General features: G+C 51.7%; 4 protein-coding genes across 4 annotated transcripts; 1 reads left to right on the plus strand and 3 right to left on the minus strand.

Annotated features, from left to right (window-relative positions):
* Positions 1–356: 356 nt before the first annotated feature.
* SMAC4_00698 (uncharacterized protein) lies at positions 357–3,182 on the minus strand. The gene is made up of 3 exons (XM_003349762.2): positions 1,594–3,182; positions 1,164–1,497; positions 357–1,100 (listed from the first exon to the last, which is right to left on the minus strand). Exons 1-3 carry the CDS (start codon positions 2,021–2,023, stop codon positions 794–796), a joined length of 1,071 nt encoding a protein of 356 aa, XP_003349810.1. The 5' UTR covers positions 2,024–3,182; the 3' UTR covers positions 357–793.
* A 119-nt stretch (positions 3,183–3,301) lies between these two features.
* Positions 3,302–5,643, minus strand: SMAC4_00697 (uncharacterized protein). The gene is made up of 3 exons (XM_003349761.2): positions 5,174–5,643; positions 4,638–5,109; positions 3,302–4,578 (listed from the first exon to the last, which is right to left on the minus strand). The coding sequence occupies exons 1-3, from the start codon at positions 5,290–5,292 to the stop codon at positions 3,631–3,633; spliced, it is 1,539 nt and encodes a 512-aa protein (XP_003349809.1). The 5' UTR covers positions 5,293–5,643; the 3' UTR covers positions 3,302–3,630.
* A 926-nt stretch (positions 5,644–6,569) lies between these two features.
* SMAC4_00696 (uncharacterized protein) lies at positions 6,570–8,422 on the plus strand. The gene is made up of 3 exons (XM_066089476.1): positions 6,570–6,750; positions 6,814–6,874; positions 6,940–8,422. Exons 1-3 carry the CDS (start codon positions 6,698–6,700, stop codon positions 7,720–7,722), a joined length of 897 nt encoding a protein of 298 aa, XP_065947738.1. The 5' UTR covers positions 6,570–6,697; the 3' UTR covers positions 7,723–8,422.
* Positions 8,423–9,006: 584 nt separating this feature from the next.
* SMAC4_00695 (uncharacterized protein) lies at positions 9,007–12,211 on the minus strand (the record flags this gene model as incomplete). The annotated part of the gene is made up of 6 exons (XM_066089475.1): positions 9,007–10,715; positions 11,261–11,294; positions 11,361–11,527; positions 11,685–11,760; positions 11,826–11,877; positions 12,094–12,211. 6 exons carry the CDS (start codon positions 12,209–12,211, stop codon positions 9,372–9,374), a joined length of 1,791 nt encoding a protein of 596 aa, XP_065947739.1. The 3' UTR covers positions 9,007–9,371.
* Between the last annotated feature and the right edge of the window lie 6,154 nt (positions 12,212–18,365).

The raw sequence follows: 18,365 nt of genomic DNA on the forward strand, positions 1-18,365 counted from the left end.
TCTCTCTTTTCAACTTCTCACCGAGGGTTTTCGAAAAACGACTCAATCGACTTTTTACCGTATCAACAGCGTTTTTGTAATGATGGGATCTGTCAACATATAGATGGACTACACACATAGAATTGGGGTTCACTCAGTGAACCGGCGGAGGACAAAAAGCCACGCTTTTTGGGGTGTTTGGAAACACACAGCGAAACGGGGATCTTGGGATGAAGGTGGTGGAATTTGATGGATGTTGTGGAGGCAAAATTGTATGGAAGTGGTGGATGATGTTATTTGACGCAGATGAAGCAGTGTAGATAATGACGGATGCGGTATGTATGCATGATCATGAAGAGGAATATACGAATCCTAGAAAACTTTTTGCATAAATACTATCAGGGTGTGAACTTGGTTGAACTCGGTTGAACTGTTTCTCCTTTCTACAAGAAGTCTTGAAAGAAGTTGCCAGCGTAGAGAATGGAACGACTGTTCAAGTTCATTTCGACGGCAAGATGGTTTTTGGTTAGGCAAAAGCTAAGTACAGGAACGCTCCAAAAGTCCAGGTATATACGCCCTTCCTTATTGACCTATTCGTCATCTCCGAGGTCGAAATAGTCCTTTGCTCCAGTTGAAGAGTTCGAGATTTTATCTACATGGAGTATCTTTTACCCCAGCCTCCGTATTCACCCAGACCTCACTCCTTCTCAGGTGAAGCACAGTGTACCTCGACTCGACCATCTCCCTGGTCCCAGTCAATGATCTCTCTGGGATCCACCGGGACTGTGTGTAAGACCTACCAGCCACATCAGGTTCAGAAGTACTTAGACGGAATAGGGAAGAACTTGGGTGTCTCCGTCTTCCACTTCTTGTACTTCCTGTCCTCGCCATACAACTTGTTGTACTTCCTCTCAGCATAAGGCACACCAGTGACCTTCAGCATCAAAAAAGTGACAAACGCAGGGCCGACTGTGCAGAAGAACACGACTGAAATGATACTCATAGGAGAGGAATTGGCGGCAGACAGAGACTTCCGAGCGTCTCCCTGAAGAAGAATATTGAGAGTAACGGTAGCGATGCCTACCCAGAGCATGGACTCGCCAAAGTAGTTTGGGAATTGGCTATGGTAAACTTGGATTAGTAACAGGGAAAGTGGGTGGGGGAGTAAAAAGTCAATGACGTACCACTCAGACCACAAGCCACTGGTCAGGAACTTCTCGTCGTGAATCTTGTCCTGTTTCTCCTGCTGCCACTTGCTCTTCTGGTAGTCGGCAACGACTTCCAGCACGAAGCCGACGACCCACAACCCAAATCCGAAGAAGTCCGCAAGCTTGGGCTCTTGAACAGAAGGAACGCCGGAGGGAATTGCGTTGATGGCAATAATGGGCAGCATGCAAAAGGTGACCCAGGTAGCCTGGCCGATAAAGGCCCTGAGGTAGCGGCGCGGGTTGATGCGGATCTTGGTGAATCGGTGGTCATGACCTTCGCGGAGGATACGGCGGAAGAGATAAACACCCACTAAGTTGTGGTTCGAGTATCAGCAGAGTGTCTTCGTTGATAAGTTGGGGATAGCCACTGTTTCTTGTCACTATTCTCAGCTCGAAAGTCACTTACGTCTCACAGCCCAAATAACAACGGCACCGCTCAGGGCAAGCTGTCTCCAGTTATAATCAATCGCGAGAGGGGTGCCAGCAGCGATGTCCTGAACAATGCTGGATCTCTTGAAGGGTGCCATCAAGAGGCCTCCCCATCCAGGCTCAGTTCCGGTGACTTTCTCAACACCCTCCTTGATGGTATCGGCAACTTGACCAAGGTTTTCCGCCCCATACATAGCCCTGATGGCAGGAAAGTAGAGGCTGAGGAGGGTGACGATGAGGAACGTCGACAGTCCCGAGGCGTCGAAGAAGCGGTCGGACTTGTAGATGACTGACGGGATTGCGACAAGAATCTGTATCGCGTAGGCGACCATGATGCATGGCCAGACATTCCGCGCGAGGGGACTGGCAAAGTTGGTCATCTCGAGGAAGGACTGAATAATGGCCATCTTTGCGAGTGTGACCTGTGGTCCTGGTGCTGTTGGAATGGTAGTTCTGCTGTTGAATAATGGCAGGGAGATTCGTCGCGATACGTTCAGAATAAGGCAAAGGAAGGACGGGTGAGGGGGTTGGCGTGGAGGTGAGGAGAAAGAAGTGGTCCCGGTAGTGGTTGAAGACTGGGAAAAAGACTGGGTCAAGTTGCAAAAGGGAAACCGCGGGGCCTTTTTAAAGACGGATCGGAAGGGAAAATTTTCAATCAAAGAGCCTGCCCTTCACCGAGAGAATTGGAGTGAAGTGATTGCAGCTTCCTCGGAGGGGGACGAGACAAAGAGAGAAAGTGGACCGCCGGGAGTCGGAGTGAATGGTCCTTTAGTTCGTCCCGTGAGGTACTCGTAAACCTTTTTCAAACGAAGTGCTCCTTCCTTTCTGCGTGGGATTTGAGACTAGGCGAGGAAGGGACTGCCTCCGTTGGGATCAGCAGGTCAAAGCTGCCTTATCTGAGGTTGACTTAACGCATGGTGCGGTATAGACTTGGGACTATGAGCTCATCGGTTGGAGGAGGGCGGACTTTGCCTTTCGTATTGTCTTCGAAAGCAATGGCTGGCATCACGACTGGTGGTATTCGGTTCGAGATTTGGTGAGATGACCGTTGAGGTAGTTTCAACCCTAAGTCATCTCGGGAGAAGAACCTTAGAAAGATGGAACTTGCTCAAGGTTGAGTGGTAAGTAAGCATGTGAGCCCAAGAATAGCTGACCCTCGCCTGTTTTCGTTTGCTGGCATTTTGCATTTTATATCTAGGAGCCATCAACGTGTCTTTTTAACTTTAGTGACCCCTGCGGTGATCCGTCGGAACCTCTACTATTCGGGCATGGGCTGCCTCGTCTCTCGGTTCTCAGGTTCCGGAGGCGTACACACTTTTTAAAAGGACCCGCAGGCTATCCCAATTTGGTTTTCGCATCAAGGATAAATGGTAGGAGGACTTGAGGTTTTGATGTTTATGCCCGGGGCTGGCTTACCATGTTGGCGGCTATTGTTGGGTTTGTACCACCCCGAAACACGCCACGGGAAAATACCGTACGCAAGCTTGATAACACCTTCGTGGCCGCGGCACTTGGCACCAGTCATAGCGCGTACCGTGACTATGGTAAGTTCGTGGGTAGGATGAGATGCTAGATAGGTAGATATTGAGAAGGGTATCAATATCTGCTGTGAAGCACAATCATGGATGCTGCAATAGGACAAGTCCGGCTTTGAAATTCTAGGACGACATCTTCTGTCGTTGTTCCCATCCGGCCAAGCTGCCACCACGCACAGGACCATGTAAACATGTCGTGCCAGCATCGGCCCCGGATTCAAGGCAGCAAAGGCCTGGATGTATGGTGTAACATGAGCGGAGTGAAGATATAGACTTCCGTCGGAGTGTGACACATTGGGCTGGGTAACGGTGTTACATGACAAATGTCTACTATAGAAAACAATGTGAGTGAAAAATGAACCACTCGTCATGGGTATCATAAAGGTATAAAACAATGCTCAAGCCGCCTATCTACTAGCGCCATCTCGCTGCCTTTTATGTCCTCTAAAACAGAATTTTAGCTACGCACCCCAGTTCTCTCACTCTTCCTCAGCCCTGGTCTGAACGGTCACGGGTAGGCCGCCCTCCATAGGAAGTGTCAGACTCGTCTTGCTTGTCCTTTCCTCGTTGCTAGAAGGGACGAAGTCAAACAGGCAGGCCATGGTCGGGATGACCTGTGCAGCAATGGCTTCTGCCATCTTCCTTCCCAGACATGTCCTCGGTCCGCCGTAGAAGACTGGAAACTCGGACGCGTTCCTTGATATCAGCTTGTTATTCCCGTCAAGGAATCGTTCTGGCTTGAACTCGTCGGCATCATCACCCCATGTGAGCTTTGATCGCTGCATTGCCCACAAGCACCATACCAAGATCGAGCTCTTGGGGAGGAAGGTGCCATCAGGAAGCGTTACGTCTTCGTTGCACTGTCTGATCTCAAAGGGGATAGGCGGATAGATACGAAGGACCTCGTAGAACACCGCCATGCTGTAGGGCATGGTGACGGGGTTGAAAAGCGAGGAGTCGAACTGGTCTTGGGCGAGCGCAACGTCCTTGTCTTTCAGCAGTTGCGCAGCTTCCTCGCGGATCTTGGCAACGACTCTGGGATGTCTCATCAAGAGGTAGAAGGTCCACGTCAAGGCTTGACCGGTCGTGTCTCTGCCGGCAGAGAGGTAGGTTAAGGCAGCATCGGCTACCATTTGCTCGTCCTGGATGGCATCGAGTAGGGACTGGATAAGACTGCCCGATATTTGATCAAGCTTTTCCTCTTCCTCCCCGAACCCTTTTTCGTGGGAATTTTGGTTTTGGCGGTCTTGTACGGCCTTGGTGACGATACGTCTCCCGAAGTCCTTCACGACGGCAATGGACTTTCGAAGTTTTGCGCCCAGGAAGATTTCGGTCACAAACCACAGGGGATTCTGGAATCGCTCAGCAGTGCCGCCTGAGGCGTGGTCAAATGATACGGTAAACTCGTCGTCTGCTTGCATTTTCATCTGGACATATGTTAGTCTTGACGGGCTTTTTCCAAAACCAAACATGCTTGATCACTCACATTATACGCCATCTTGCCCATCAGTTTGGTGGTAATCTCATGGAAGACATGCTGTAGGTCGACCACGGTACCATTGGTGCTTGACCTAAGTTGGGCAATGCTTTCTGAGAGATACTGGGGAAGTGCGACATCTGTAAGAACTCGCAAGTTGGCGGTGTTGAGAAAGCTGAGACCTGCTTTTCTTTGGACTTTCCAAAAGTCGCCCTCGGCGTTGATGATGCCGTTGCCAAAGAGATCCCAGGTTCGGCCTTTGACGAAATTGCCCTTGGTAAAAACTCCCTCATTCTTGAACACAAAGTCCAAGTTCCGAGGGTCATGAATGAGCACTCCAGGAGGTAGGGTGGGAACAGAGAGAGCGACTGTCTCGTAACCAAACTTGCGCTGGCAGGCGTCGAACCAACTGAAGAGTTTCCATCTGGACTGAAGGAACTGGAGACCATTTCCCACAAGAGGTAAGGTGTTGGGCGGTATTCTGCAATACTGTTAGAATCGTGATGTGAGGTGAAGCAGGGAATATTTGTGACCAGTCTGCTCACTTTAGACGCTCTCCGTTCCTCCTGATGGTGTTCCAGTGGCTAAGGACAAAAGCGCGTATCAGGAAGGCAACGAGAGCGATAGCAAGGGCGTAGTGCGCCTTCTCATGAATGATGCCCATGGTAGGATCTAGGTATGGTGGTTACTGTCGTAGCTAGGAAGGGTTCATGGGCTCTTCTGGGATAACGAGCCAGGTAGGTGGATAATCGGACCGCGACTCGTCAAGGAACGTAACAGCGAGTTGCCGTTGGCGATGGTTGTGACTGTCTACGAACGAGCGACAAGTTTCGAGGATATGAAGGGCGTGGCGTTCCAGTCGCTCACAAAATGTGTTAATACATGGCCACAGAATCAACTAAAAGCCCGTTTATCTCGTTCGTTCGTGGAAAAGAAAGTTGGCGGAAGCAGCGAAGAGAGGTTGGGGGTTTCATTCATGGACGGAAAGACAATCAGGCCGCGGCGCAACCTACCCAAACTCGTAAGATCAAGAAAAATCCCAACTGCCCTGTGAACCCTTGCAGGCGATTTGCAGCGTCCCGAAAACAATCCAATGCGTTCATCCCAGCTGAACCCTCGATAGCGGCTTGCCCCGCTGTTGCACCAGATCGTGCAAAGAGGTGTTCTAATCGACTAACGAGACAGTGCTTGCTATGTATCGGTAGTGAGTGTTAGTGTAGCATCTGAAACAAGCGGTGTTTCCATGACCGTGTGTTAGAGTTCTCTCTGCGCACAATCGTGCCATGGCTGCAAACCATTCCTTCCTCAAACAGTTTGCTTGTGAAATCAGCACACTTCCAGAGGTCTAGATACGCCCATAAGCAATGGAAGGATTACATCTTGACATGAAGAAGCAAGTGTATATCTGGTTTTACATAGCCAACACACCCTATGCCAAAAGCTTTCACTGCGCAAAACTCCAAACTGGTTGGTTATAGCCGAAACTTTAAATCACATTGCGCTAACCGAGATAAGGAAAGATGCGCTGTTCCTTTACTCAATGCTCTCGGTACCTGCGCATGCGGGTCAAGAGACGAGGGTGTCCCATCCAACCTCGATTGAGCTTTGGATAAAGTTCGCTGGAGACCATTGACATCATCAGCTCCGTCGCCCTTTCACATGCCTTGGACTGGCAGGACGCGACAAAGCTGCCAAATTTGTTGAGAATAACCCGCAAAGAGATGAGTAACTATACGCGTTGATGTCAATTCCACTTGATCTTTTTCTGTGACTTTATACAGCATCAATTGGGCTGGAAGGAAGCTCCAACTTGAGGTGTAGAGAGCTCTTGCATAGCTCCCGTTGGTGTGGAGACAGTTCTCCGCGTCGCTTCAACTTCTTCGTTGCCGTCATCTGCATGGACGTGCTTGGACTCATGCTCTACCGCAATCGATAACTGCCCAGGAAATTGCAAATTTTGTATCAAGCTGTTTCCATTCTTCTTCCTTTTGCCACTTGGAACATCAATATCACCCTAGAGAACAAAATCTTTCCTTCAACAGTTTAGAGGTAGAGACACACAAGATAAGATGGCGCCTCTACTCCCCCGCATGCATCTGTTCGAGATCGACGACCAGCCGTGGTAAGCTCCGTCAACTACATTGAAGAGCGCCGCGACAACTGACATTCTTTGCCCGCCTTCAAGGTTCCCACCGTGGTTTCGATCAAAAGTCCAAGCAGCTCTGACAATAGCTTGGACAACCCACGTAAACACCTCCCCATTCTCGTTCCAATTATAGCGCTGAACTGACATTACCCATCATCGCAACAGATTCCCTTTCTCCAAACCCGATCTCCCGCCCAAACAGTCGCGAACCTCCTCTCCGACACCCTCGGCCAAGCCGTCTTCGACCATGTCTTCATCGACTTCTGCGCCGGCGGCGGCGGCCCCACGCCCTCGATCGAACGCCATCTGAACGCCTCCCTCCCCCCTTCCTCGCAACAAAACGAAAAAGAGGGAGTCCAGTTCGTCCTTACGGACCTCCACCCGCACGTGCCCGACTGGAAGAAAGCCGCGGCCGAAAGCTCCCACCTCAGCTACGTCCCCGAACCCGTCGACGCCGCCAACGCGCCCGCCGATCTCGTCGGCCGGTACAAGGACAAAGGCAAGAAGGTGTTCCGGCTCTTCAACCTCGCCTTCCACCATTTCGATGATCCGCTGGCGCGGGACATCCTCAAGAACACGGTCGAGACCAGCGACGGCTTTGGCATCTTTGAGCTGCAGGACCGCACGCTTCCCGGTCTGTTGCCGCCTATCCTGTTCGGCATCGGCATCCTGCTTTTGGCGCCATACTATGCCCTTTTTGTCTGGCACTCACCTTGGACGCTGGTGTTCACGTATCTCATCCCTGTGCTCCCCTTCGTTCTGGTCGGCGACGGCATCGTCAGCGCCTTGCGCACGCGCACCCCTGAGGAGGTAGCGTATCTTCTGCGCACCTGTGGCGCCGAGGGTGGCCCCGCCGAGATCGAGAAGTGGGAGCTCAAGAGCGGGAACGAATCGTTTATGTGGCCCCTTGGCAAGGTCAACTGGATCATTGCTACGCGGAAGAGGTAGGATCCGCCGCTTGAGATTAGGCGGCTCAAGATGCCGGTTGGGTGGTACGCGGCCAAACCCAGGAAGTCTATATACTCGTCTCAGCAGAGAGGGGGTGAGGACCCGCGGCCTGTGAATTGGGCTGTTCATCCGAGGACCTTTCATTTGGGGCAGGGTATGATCAGGTTCGCTCAGTGTAGAGAGCCCCAGCGCTTGGGCTGCTCGCACACACGTCAAGGCGACAGCTCCGTTGGAGGACCTTGTGCCCTATCTCGGACAGCGCTGGTGGGGAGTTTGGGGTATGCGGTGTCAATTTAAACCTTGTGGTGGCGAGAAAGATTCCGAGGAAGACCCTACTGGGGATGATGTTACGAGCTTGGTATAAAAGAAGTCACCCCTTGTCATTCGGAGGGGACCTGGTACGGACTGACCGGTATAAGCAGAAGCTTCGCGGCTCTGTAGTGTATGGCCGAGTACTCGATGGCCAAAGATCGTCGTCAGTGACATGGCATATGGCACGGGGTGAGAATGTCCAGGACGTTGGGTTTATGTCAATAGGCAACCTCTGGTAAGAGCCATCGTGTAATGAGTTAACTGTGTGCATAAGACTACAAAATGAAAGGGTAGTTATAACTATGAGCGGCAAGGTTGTTATAGAGACAAAAAGCAATGGTTTCAGGAGTAGTGGTCAAGAAGGGAAGGGGGAACTTCAGAAAATTGAGGTGCTTGATCAAGTGTAAGATACTTCTAAATAAGATAAACCAAACGTATTTTGGGGAAGAAGACCAAGGCACCTTGGGTATGGAGAATTTAGCAAAGAAGTCGCCAATTTTCTCGTCTTTTATCACATATCCCTTCCCGGTGCCTCTTACGAGTCAACCAGTTTTAGTTGCCGTTCAGCCTCCATCCAATCTGCTACATGTACGCCTCGGAGACGCTGCCCACCGATTCCATACATACAAGCCATTGAGATAGACGTACAACAGGATAATCAATGATCGCGATCACCCGAGCACGCTGAGCCAAGGTTGGCTTCATGTGCTGATTCCATGTGCCCAAATGCACCTTTTCTAGGTAACGTTCAGTTTTTTGGTCCGTACCTACCTCGCCTACCTACTTTAGGTATCTTCCGTCTCTGCCAGTTTTTGTTCATCTGCTATTGTTTCCCAGAAATCAAGACATTCAAAAGGAGAGGCTCGTAACTGGTAGGAAGAGGTTGGATGGCATGGATGGGTCAGTGAACACCTGTTGGGAGAGAAGCACAATCACATCAATCAAGGTTCAACGAAAAAAGTTCTTCTTTCAAACCACCTCTCAAATAAGAGGTTTTCTCAATTTCCACAACGTAAGCTAAAAACATGACCTAGTGTAGTATAGACTACCTAGTCTCTCTGTACCCAACCTAGATTATATGTAAATATCCAAACAGATAATCCCGTATAAGTCCAAATCTTTTTTTTTCCACAAAGATAGGATGTCCAAAAAGCCAAAAGAAATAAAAGCGCCCAATGACAATGCAAAGAACTTTAAGATGTAGAAGACAAGAGAAGTGTCATCCATCATGCCAAAGTCCGAGGTGGATATCCCAAAAAGCCACAGTACCGTAGGTAGAAAAATGCTGATCGAGAAAAACCGTCCATCACAAGGAAATCATCACACCAGGCACCTCCTTAAACGACGGGACCAGCCTTGATGACATCCTCAGTAGCCTCGCTCTGGTACTTCTTGAAGTTCTCGAGGAAGAGACCACCGAGCTTCTTGACCTCGGTGTCGAAGGAGTCGGCACCAGCGGTCCAGGCGGTCTTGGGGTTGAGGAGCTCGGAGGGAACGCCGGGGCAGGTGGTGGGGACCTGGAGGTTGAAGATCTCGTAGTTCTCATACTCGACGTTGGCGAGCTCGCCGGAGTGGATGGCGTCGAGGATGGCACGAGTGTACTTGAGGGGGCAGCGCTTGCCACCCTGGGCGAAGCCGGCACCGACCCAACCGGTGTTGAGGAGCCAGGCGTTGGCGTTGTGGTTCTCGATCTTCTCGGCGAGCATCTTGGCGTAGCGCATGGGGTGCAGGGCCAGGAAGGGCTGGGCGAAGCAGGAGGAGAAGGTAGCCTGGGGCTCGAGAATGCCGTCCTCGGTACCGGCCATCTTGGAGGTGTAACCGGAGATGAAGTGGAACATGGTCTGGGCCGAGTTGAGCTTGGAGATGGGAGGGAGAACACCGCGGGCGTCGCAGGTAAGGAGGATGATGTTCTTGGGGTGGTTGGGCGACAAGCAGGGGATCTTGGCGTTGGGGATGTACTCGATGGGGTAGGCGCAGCGAGTGTTCTCGGTGAGGGCGGCGTCCTCGTAGTCGACCTCGCGGGTATCGGGGTTGAAGACGACGTTCTCGAGGACGGAGCCGTAGCGGATGGCGTTGTAGATATCGGGCTCCTTCTCGGCGGAGAGACCGATGGTCTTGGCGTAGCAGCCACCCTCGATGTTGAAGACACCGCGGTCAGACCAGCAGTGCTCGTCATCACCGATGAGGCGACGGTTGGGGTCGGCGGAGAGGGTGGTCTTGCCAGTGCCGGAAAGGCCGAAGAAGAGAGTGACATCGCCATCCTTGCCCTCGTTGGCGGAGGAGTGGAGGGTGAGAATGTTGTGCTTGACGGGGCCCTCGTAGAACATGACGGTGAAGATACCCTTCTTCATCTCACCGGCGTACTCGGTACCGAGGATGACCATCTCCTTCTCGGCGAAGTTGATAGCAACGGAGGTGGAAGAGGACATGCCCTCAGTGTAACGGTTGGCGGGGAAAGAGCCGGCGTTGTAGATGGTGTAGTCGGGGTGGAAGTGCTCGAGCTCCTCACGGGGAGGGCGGATGAGCATGTTGCGCATGAAGAGAGCATGGTAGGCGCGAGCGCAGACAACACGGACGCGGATACGGTACTTCTCATCCCAGCCGGCATAACCGTCGACGACATAGATGCGATTCCTGGTGTTGAGGTAGTCGATGGCACGCTCGCGGTTGATCTTCCAGACCTGTAGTGAAGAGAGTCAGCAAGTGGTGACGATGAGGGTGGCCACGTGATCAGGGATCACCGTTGGCCCGAATGAAAAAAAAGGGGTTCGGCTGGTGCGGGGAAGCCCCGAGTGGTTTCCCGAGCGGGAGCGGGGTGCATTGGATGCAATGTGGGGGCATTTGCGGCCGTGACCGATTCGGGACAAGCGCTGCGGGCAATGACGACAGGCGGGCAGGGAGCGGGCGAAGGAACCCCACATGGCGCCAGTGCCATTGCTGCCACCGCTCACCATGACCGAATGACACCGACTTTGAATGGCACTGGACAAGACAAGGTCATCCAGAGTCGCCAAGAACAATGGCATGAAGTCGTGCTCTGCTTGGCAATGATCCAATGGGTGGAAATGCACCGCAAGCTGCCAACCTCAAATCGTTGTTCGAGTGCGAAACTGGTCGCGTGCCTGTGCAATCATCCAACCCCATTGCCGCCGCCAATGGATGCATTGAGATGGAAGGGAAACAAAGCCAAAGAAAATCAATGTGTAGAAAGTGCAATCGTTCTTACCTCGGGGCTCATGGGCTTGTTGACAGGTCCCCACCTATTGAGGCATTGTTAGCAAGTCTGGTTTGAAAAGTCAAAGAAAACCATTGAGATTCAAACGTACCAGATGTCGTTTTCTGATGAAGGCTCCTTGACAACGCGCTTATCTGAGGGAGAACGGCCAGTCTTCTTGCCGGAGTAGGCGGTAAGAGCACCGCTGGATGTGATGGCAGTGCCGGTCTCGTAGACGAGGGCATCCTCGTAGAGGGAAGCGACTGAAGGGTTGGCGATCTGCCGAGGGTTAGTTATGCGACCTTCAAGCATGATGGCCATTTTCGCAGAGTCCAGCTTCGAACCAACAGGTGGTGCATATGCAAGCTCCTTCATGTTGATATCGAATGCTGCAGTCTTCGAAAAGGGAATTGGCCATGAGAAGAGAAGGACGTACAATGGCGACTCTGTCATAGTCGATGTGAGCTTTTTGATGGAGCTCCTCCTCAAGCTCAGTGTGCTCGACCTGGGGCCTGTTGAAGTCATCGTTAGTGTCTTTGTCCGGCCAGCGAGTTGCGTTGTCGTGAGGATTGCTCACTTGACACCACCAGGGTGGAGGTTGGTCTTGTTGACGTTATCGTGGTTGAACACTATTCGAGGCGAGTCTGGTTAGCGATGGTGAACTTTGTCAAGGCTGTTGAGCAGTCTGGGCTGCAAGTGCTTTGGCCGACAGGCGCGGGACGGATGCCGGAGACGATGATATGACGACCATTGGTCATGAGGGACGGAGTATGCAAGGTGGATGGATGTGTATGTGCATGCGTGGGCATTGTCGAGGCTTGAGAGCTGGAAGTTGGGGTACTTGCTGTTGGATGATTTGTTGATGAGATTAGAAGAATGACCAGACGAGAGAAGCTGTACTGGAGGGCCTTTGACTTTGGGATCAGTGTAGGGAGAAGCGGTTCTGATGACGGGGTCGCTCATGGTACTTATTGTTTTCGAATGCGGCGGTTGCAAAGGCCGGACGACTGGAAAGCCAAGGGGACGGACTCGGGAGTGGAAACGGTTACGGGCTCGTGGTTGAACGGTGACAGGGGATGCGGGAGCACAGCTGGAGACAACGACAAGTAAACTGGAGAAATATCCACTCGGACGGGGTTGAGGTTGAATATGGATCATGTTCCAGGAGAACCCGAGGTGAAGGAGACATGGAATATAAAGACGTGGAGACCAGAGGGTAGCCGGTGCCCAATCAAGAGTGACGTCTTTGCCTTGAAGACGCCTCCAACCCCGGAAGAGGACCGGGTGTAAGTGGGATCTAACGGGCTGCACGGGGCAGGACGGAGGCTGACGGAGCCAGATGGTTGCAAGACGGTATTGACGGTGTAAAAGACGGTTTCCTGTTCGGGCTGAAGACAGTTTCCACGAAGACTTTCCGGAGCCAGGCCTCGCCAACCCCTGCCCCCCCTGCCGTACTTCGGGAATCCTCACGGCGATGCAAATCAACCACATTTAGATCTCCCTGCTGCGAACTGGACACGACCGCATGGCGGTGTTTCATCAGGGGTTGCGCCAGCGTGGTTTGAGATGGTTATTGCTGAATTTGGTCAAGCTAGAGTGTGCTGGCGTGTGAGATTATGCAGTTCGTCTTGTTGGCCAAGTCCAATTTGATATCAGTCTTGGAAGTTTGTTCCTGTTGTCGTTGAATCTTGTCTGTTCTCTTGATGCAAATTTGAATCAGGTTCAACATTGGAACGGCTTCATTAAAGATTTTCTCTTTGCCGTACTGTGGGATTTCACACCGGTCTTGGAGTCTCCCACTTGACTCCGTCTTTTCAACTTGCACAAAACTCCAGTGTAGTTGGCGGTAGTTGGCCCGGAACTCGACCATCTAAGTTGTCAATGTCTTGGCTCTGGTCCGAGACAAACTATTTTGTGTTGCAAGAACTGCCATTCCGAAGGAAGCAATAAGAATTCTTCCATCATGTTGTGCTTGGGTTTCAGTTGAAGGGTCGATTGTTGGATTCGTGATTGTACGCAGCATGCCCGTGCAGCTAGAATGGACGTGTAAATCGAGAGAAAGCGGAAGGAGACGGTGAACAAGAAACGGCCACTGTGTGCAGCGGTTGTACGGTGGTCACTGTACCGTTAACACTGGGCCTAGCTATCACGCCTCGACGCCTTGGACGAGCCAGGGGTTAGGGAAAGCGCTGTGGAGGCTACAGGGGAGTTTGGGCCTGCCAAACCGGGATTCAGAGCAGCGGCTAACAATTACCAACAAGTCGTTTTTAGAAGCTGAAGTGGAAAGCCATGAATTCGGCTAACTCTGTTTTTTTTTATCTCTGCTGGGCACATGACACCCTCTGAAGGCCATTACGGTAAGTTACGGCTCAACCAAGCCTGTCACCGTCGTCAAGGTTAACGTCTGTTTCCCCTGCATTCGACGCCCGGGATGTTGACTGACATGATGATGCCCAAGCCCCAAAGGACGGAATTGAGTCAGAGCGTACCGGCCTGACCGAACTTCGTCCGTATCTTGTGACGGCAAGCTGCCTGCGCAAGGTATGGTTATGCTTGCTTTGACGCTGTCGACTCCCCTCGTGTTCAACTCTTTGATCAGGGGCAATACTTACTCCAAAGGATTGAAGGACAAGCCAATCAGGTGTTGCGGAATTGGAAAGACATCGAGAAGGAAGAGTTTTGGGATGACGGTATCCGGTAGGGCAAAACGCTCGCCAATTCGCGGCTCTGCGGTGATGCAAGTTTTAGTGACTGGCACGGTATTGCAGGCCAAGAAGTTCGAGATGGCGACACGATTGGAACAGAAAACCTGGGGCTTGGGAACTGCCCAGCCCTTGGCAGCCTGAATCTCCCGGATTTGTCCCTGTGTGTGTGTGTCTCTGTGTCAAGATCTCAAGGCTTGGCATATTCTGGGGAATTCGCGATGCCAAGCCGTGGTTTTGGGAGGCCTTTTCGGAAGGAAAGCCTGACTGACGGTGTTGTTGCAAGTTGATTCGATATTTTTACCCCGCAACAACCCGCGTTTTGTGGCCGTGTCCAGTCTTCACCTTTTCTTTACCCCGGCATTTCTGACTGGAGACTGGAGATTTCAGTTTTGGGACACCGTCCCCATCCGAGCGGATGCGCGGGACCCCGCCATTTTCATGACAGGAACCACTTCCCATCTCCATCTCTTCCGGTCTTCATTTCTTGAAACGCTTGAACACAGAGTCTCCCTTGTTGATCCAGATCGGCTCCAAATTTGGAAGAAAACATACTCCGATAAGTTTTCGGAGTTGCAATCGGTTCTCTTGTCCCAATCTTATCATCGGGTTAAATCGCAGATAAGACGTTTGATAAAAGGACGGCGTGCTGCTGTTGCATCGCCTTGAAGAGGTACATGCGTACCTGAATTTTGCCAAGCCGTGCCCCGCCCAATGTCACCGCCAGCCCACTTCTGTACATGTGGTTGCCGACGGCATTCCGTCATAGGTTGACGAGAATCTCGACGACACCGTTTTGGTGTTTTTGTTCTTCTTCCGACATTGCCCGAAACCCCTGGAAGAACATCGCCAAACCCGATAACATCTTGGGCATGCAGCAATCAATATTTTGAAAATTTCAAGGGTTCAGCTCAACCATCCACACCATCAGTTTCAAGTGGCGTTGAGCCGGACTCGTTCTCTAAAAAGTTGTTGAAGTGTCACTGTGACTGTCTCTTGGCAATCTCCCCTCTGGCTGTTGACGTGGTTGATGGGGATCGAACGTGGTGCACTCTGACGCAAACCAATGGATCTCTGGGCGGCTCTAGCAGCCAAAAACCTGGCCGGCCAAGGCTTGCTTCGAGAACACGGGCAGAACTCTCGGCAGTGTTAGCGCATGACTTGGGATACCTGGACAATTGCGCGTGGGTCTTTACGTAACTGGGCAACCATCGTGACCCCTTGTGGGAGAAATGTTGTTGTTGTCCTGGAAAGTCCATGGAGGCCACTGGAGTGCACTGGAGTGCAAAATGGGGTCGGAAACGGAGCCCATGAGAGAAACGGTGAAGATGCGAGGTGGGCATGTGATCACCGCTGAATCTTATTGTTCGGGAACTATCGTGTGCTACCTGGTACAAGGCCAAGGTACCTTGGCTGAAAGGGGTCCTCACTTTCTGGGTCAACAGACCGCATCGGGTCACGAGAACACAGCACGACAACAAAAGAGAAGCGGTAAGGAGGTTTATTTTGGACTTTTTATTTGCAGGCCAATGCACACAAAGCTGAGCTGTGTTGGTAGTACCTGGGGTTCTAGACCGACAGAACTCCAGACACAAAACTTTGCGGGTCACGAGAAAAGGCTTCAGAATCACAGCGTCACTGTGAAAATATTCAAACAATTTGTCCCGGTTTTGAGGAATATCGCCAAGCTGCCAATGTGTCAAGACAATGCAGCCAAGAGCAAGTCTGTGGTAATGGAGGAAAGAGCTTTTGAACAACTGCCCGAAGATGTGAAACCTGCCACAAGTTCTCGAATTACACAGCCAAGACCGCCGCCTGTGCCATGGTTTGCTCTTTCCGCTTCATGTGAAAATCCACCACCAAAACATGGGAAAGGGCAACCACAGCAAAGTTGAATGTTACAGAATCGCCGACGGGGGCGGAAAGTTGGCCCTCGACTTTTCCCGACTTGGACTGGTTGAAGCAATTGTCAAGTTCACACAGTAAAAAAGATCTAGACCCCGGCCTTCCCTTGTTCCGGTTTCTTCCATCGTGTGACATCAGCAAGCCCGCTGAGAGTCTCCAGTTAGCTCCGTTGGGCCGGCTAACTTTTGCTGCATCTTTTCGGCCCCGGTCGCTGACCCCCTACACTTCTGCCGATCCCCCGACATCCGCCGACTCGGGATCCCGTCCAATTCGATGCCAACTTGAACCTCCAAACCTGCGACGACTCCACTTTCAACATCAACGACACGACAACGACACCGCCGGGCTTCACTCGCGATTCACTCGACGATACTCGGTAAACAGCATTCCAGCTCATTCAAAGACCAATTGTCACTGAAAGCCATTAGTGTCGCGTGCCTTTATACCACATCTGCACGTCTCTCTCAGACACGGGATCTCTCAATCCAAAAGGGCCGAGATCTTCCAGGTTCAAACATTCCCTTTGACTCGCTTAACCAAAGAGCCTGCATCTCGTCTAATCAGCCGATTGACCAGTAACCACTGCATGGCAATTATCCTGCCGGAAAAGCATCGCGGGAGAGGCGTTTACAAGCTTTTCAGCCTGCGGGAGAGTTACATTGGCGAGTGTGTGATCTTCTATCTCCCGGCCCAAGATTTGCGTTCATCGTCGTCGATAGACAATTCAACGGGACGGACAGCAAAAACCTCAGTTCGTGTCGACGAATCGGTATCCAAACATCCGGCCGACCGTTTTCTTCCACGAGGAGAGCGAGAGCTGCAGGGGAAGCTACCAACTCCGGCAGAAAATCCTCGTCTCGTGTTGGTCTCCCGTCTCCCGTTTCAAGGCCCCATCCTCCACCTATCCATATCCTATCCGGTGGAAGCTCGTGCGTCCGTGAACTCAAAACCGAAACCAACCGTTGGTTGGGAACTCGCTCGGCGGCTATACCCGCATGATCCGAGCTCAGCACTGAGGCTTGAACTTCTCTGGGCGTCTACTGGGGGGAAAGACGGTTGGTCGTTGGTCCAGGAGGCGAACTTACCCCGGATTGGATGTTATCCATCCCAGTCGCCCTGATGACTTGGCTCGTGCCAACCTTCCAGGGGCTCTGAAGAAAACGTGGGTTTGGGTTGGGAAGAAGATGAGCCGGGACTGGCCTAGCTCCATGACCTTCCCCAGGTTCCTTCCAAACCGTGAAAGCGGATTGGTGAACGGACGGAGTGCCGCTCCAGTCTTCTCTCTCGCTTGCGTTTATCCTCTTATGGCTAGTTCGGTTTTTTTTCTTTACGTGTAAGTGCTCCTGAACGGCAACCGGCAAGTGTACATTCGTGCCTACGTATCAGATCCTTCCGGGCCGGCCCACGAGTCCCGATCTTGTATCTTACGGCAGCACATCACCGTCTCTCTACGTATGTAACGTGCGAGTTCAGTCGCTCATGTTGTCCGCCAGCCAGCTGCCGAGCCGTTGATATCCGGGTTGACGTCGATCTTGATCACCAGGTATTCACCCTCCCTCAGACACTCCTCCCTAACTCAACAGCACTCTCGGATCTGACGGCAAAACTAAGGGATTCGTCCGTGAAATGGGTGAAACATTCTCAATAGAAAGGTATTATTCCCATTTAACCCGTTTCGGTACATCGTTATCAATGATGATCACTCAGCTTCTTTTCATCTGAACTTCGAGATCAACATGGATTCTCTTCGCAGCTCCGCCGTGGCTGCTCATGGAGGATAGAGATAGCAGCACTCGCTGGTATCTCCTCTCCAAGTCTTCTTGTTTGTGTACCACTCTCACTCTCTCTCCCCCCTCTCAGCTCAACCCCATACCCGTTCATAACATACATACGTAACCTGTTCATGATACATCCACTCGGTCCATGGAAGTGGTCTGCCACGTCTTTCGTGGACACTCAGTCACATAAAGCTGGAACCTTCCACCACCAGAGTTTGCTTGCCTCTATAACATTCTTGCATCTTCAGCTTCCATGGTTTCTCTTTACCTCTCTTTGGTCTCGAAAGAAGAAGTGTGCAAAAAGGGAGTGTGCGAGCGTGCGTTGAAGCAAGCTTCGTATACACTGCCTTGGTTGTTACTCCCCTAGTGTGTGTACAGCACTTGTCCTCATACCTTACCCACATCACATCACAAGCACTTGGCAAACACATGTCCTGTTTTGGGTTCCATTCACATGTGGCCACTCACCTACATTACCTCTGCTCTCATCGTATCGGGTTCTCTCCACCATTTGCACCAAAACTCGCCACCCAGCTCCTCTATCCACCTAACCCATGCACAGTAAAATATCACGAAAAGCCTATTCCTGTGTAGCCCATCGGATTGCATACCGAACACTTGTACACTATGGCTAGACTGGACCAACCAACGAACTTGCTTGCTTCTCTTGCTCGCTTGTTGTCCAAGCTCGTCCAACCTCTCTCGTCAACTGTCCCGGTTGGCTGCATGTGC

The sequence above is a fragment of the Sordaria macrospora genome, chromosome 7, assembly GCF_033870435.1.
Source record: "Sordaria macrospora chromosome 7, complete sequence".
Classification (NCBI taxonomy): Eukaryota; Fungi; Ascomycota; class Sordariomycetes; order Sordariales; family Sordariaceae; genus Sordaria; species Sordaria macrospora.

What these genes read in the sequence shown, in the direction of transcription:
- SMAC4_00697 (XM_003349761.2), bottom strand. Translation starts at nt 5,292, where the DNA reads ATGGGCATCATTCATGAGAAGGCGCACTACGCCCTTGCTATCGCTCTC. An exon ending in AGGAACGGAGAGCGTCTAAA is followed by an intron (nt 5,110 to 5,173) that starts GTGAGCAGACTG and finishes ACAGTATTGCAG; the next exon opens with AATACCGCCCAACACCTTAC. An exon ending in TGGGCAAGATGGCGTATAAT is followed by an intron (nt 4,579 to 4,637) that starts GTGAGTGATCAA and finishes ACATATGTCCAG; the next exon opens with ATGAAAATGCAAGCAGACGA.
- SMAC4_00696 (XM_066089476.1), top strand. Translation starts at nt 6,698, where the DNA reads ATGGCGCCTCTACTCCCCCGCATGCATCTGTTCGAGATCGACGACCAG. An exon ending in GAGATCGACGACCAGCCGTG is followed by an intron (nt 6,751 to 6,813) that starts GTAAGCTCCGTC and finishes CCCGCCTTCAAG; the next exon opens with GTTCCCACCGTGGTTTCGAT. An exon ending in CAATAGCTTGGACAACCCAC is followed by an intron (nt 6,875 to 6,939) that starts GTAAACACCTCC and finishes TCATCGCAACAG; the next exon opens with ATTCCCTTTCTCCAAACCCG.
- SMAC4_00698 (XM_003349762.2), bottom strand. Translation starts at nt 2,023, where the DNA reads ATGGCCATTATTCAGTCCTTCCTCGAGATGACCAACTTTGCCAGTCCC. An exon ending in TGTTATTTGGGCTGTGAGAC is followed by an intron (nt 1,498 to 1,593) that starts GTAAGTGACTTT and finishes ACCACAACTTAG; the next exon opens with TGGGTGTTTATCTCTTCCGC. An exon ending in AGTGGCTTGTGGTCTGAGTG is followed by an intron (nt 1,101 to 1,163) that starts GTACGTCATTGA and finishes AGTTTACCATAG; the next exon opens with CCAATTCCCAAACTACTTTG.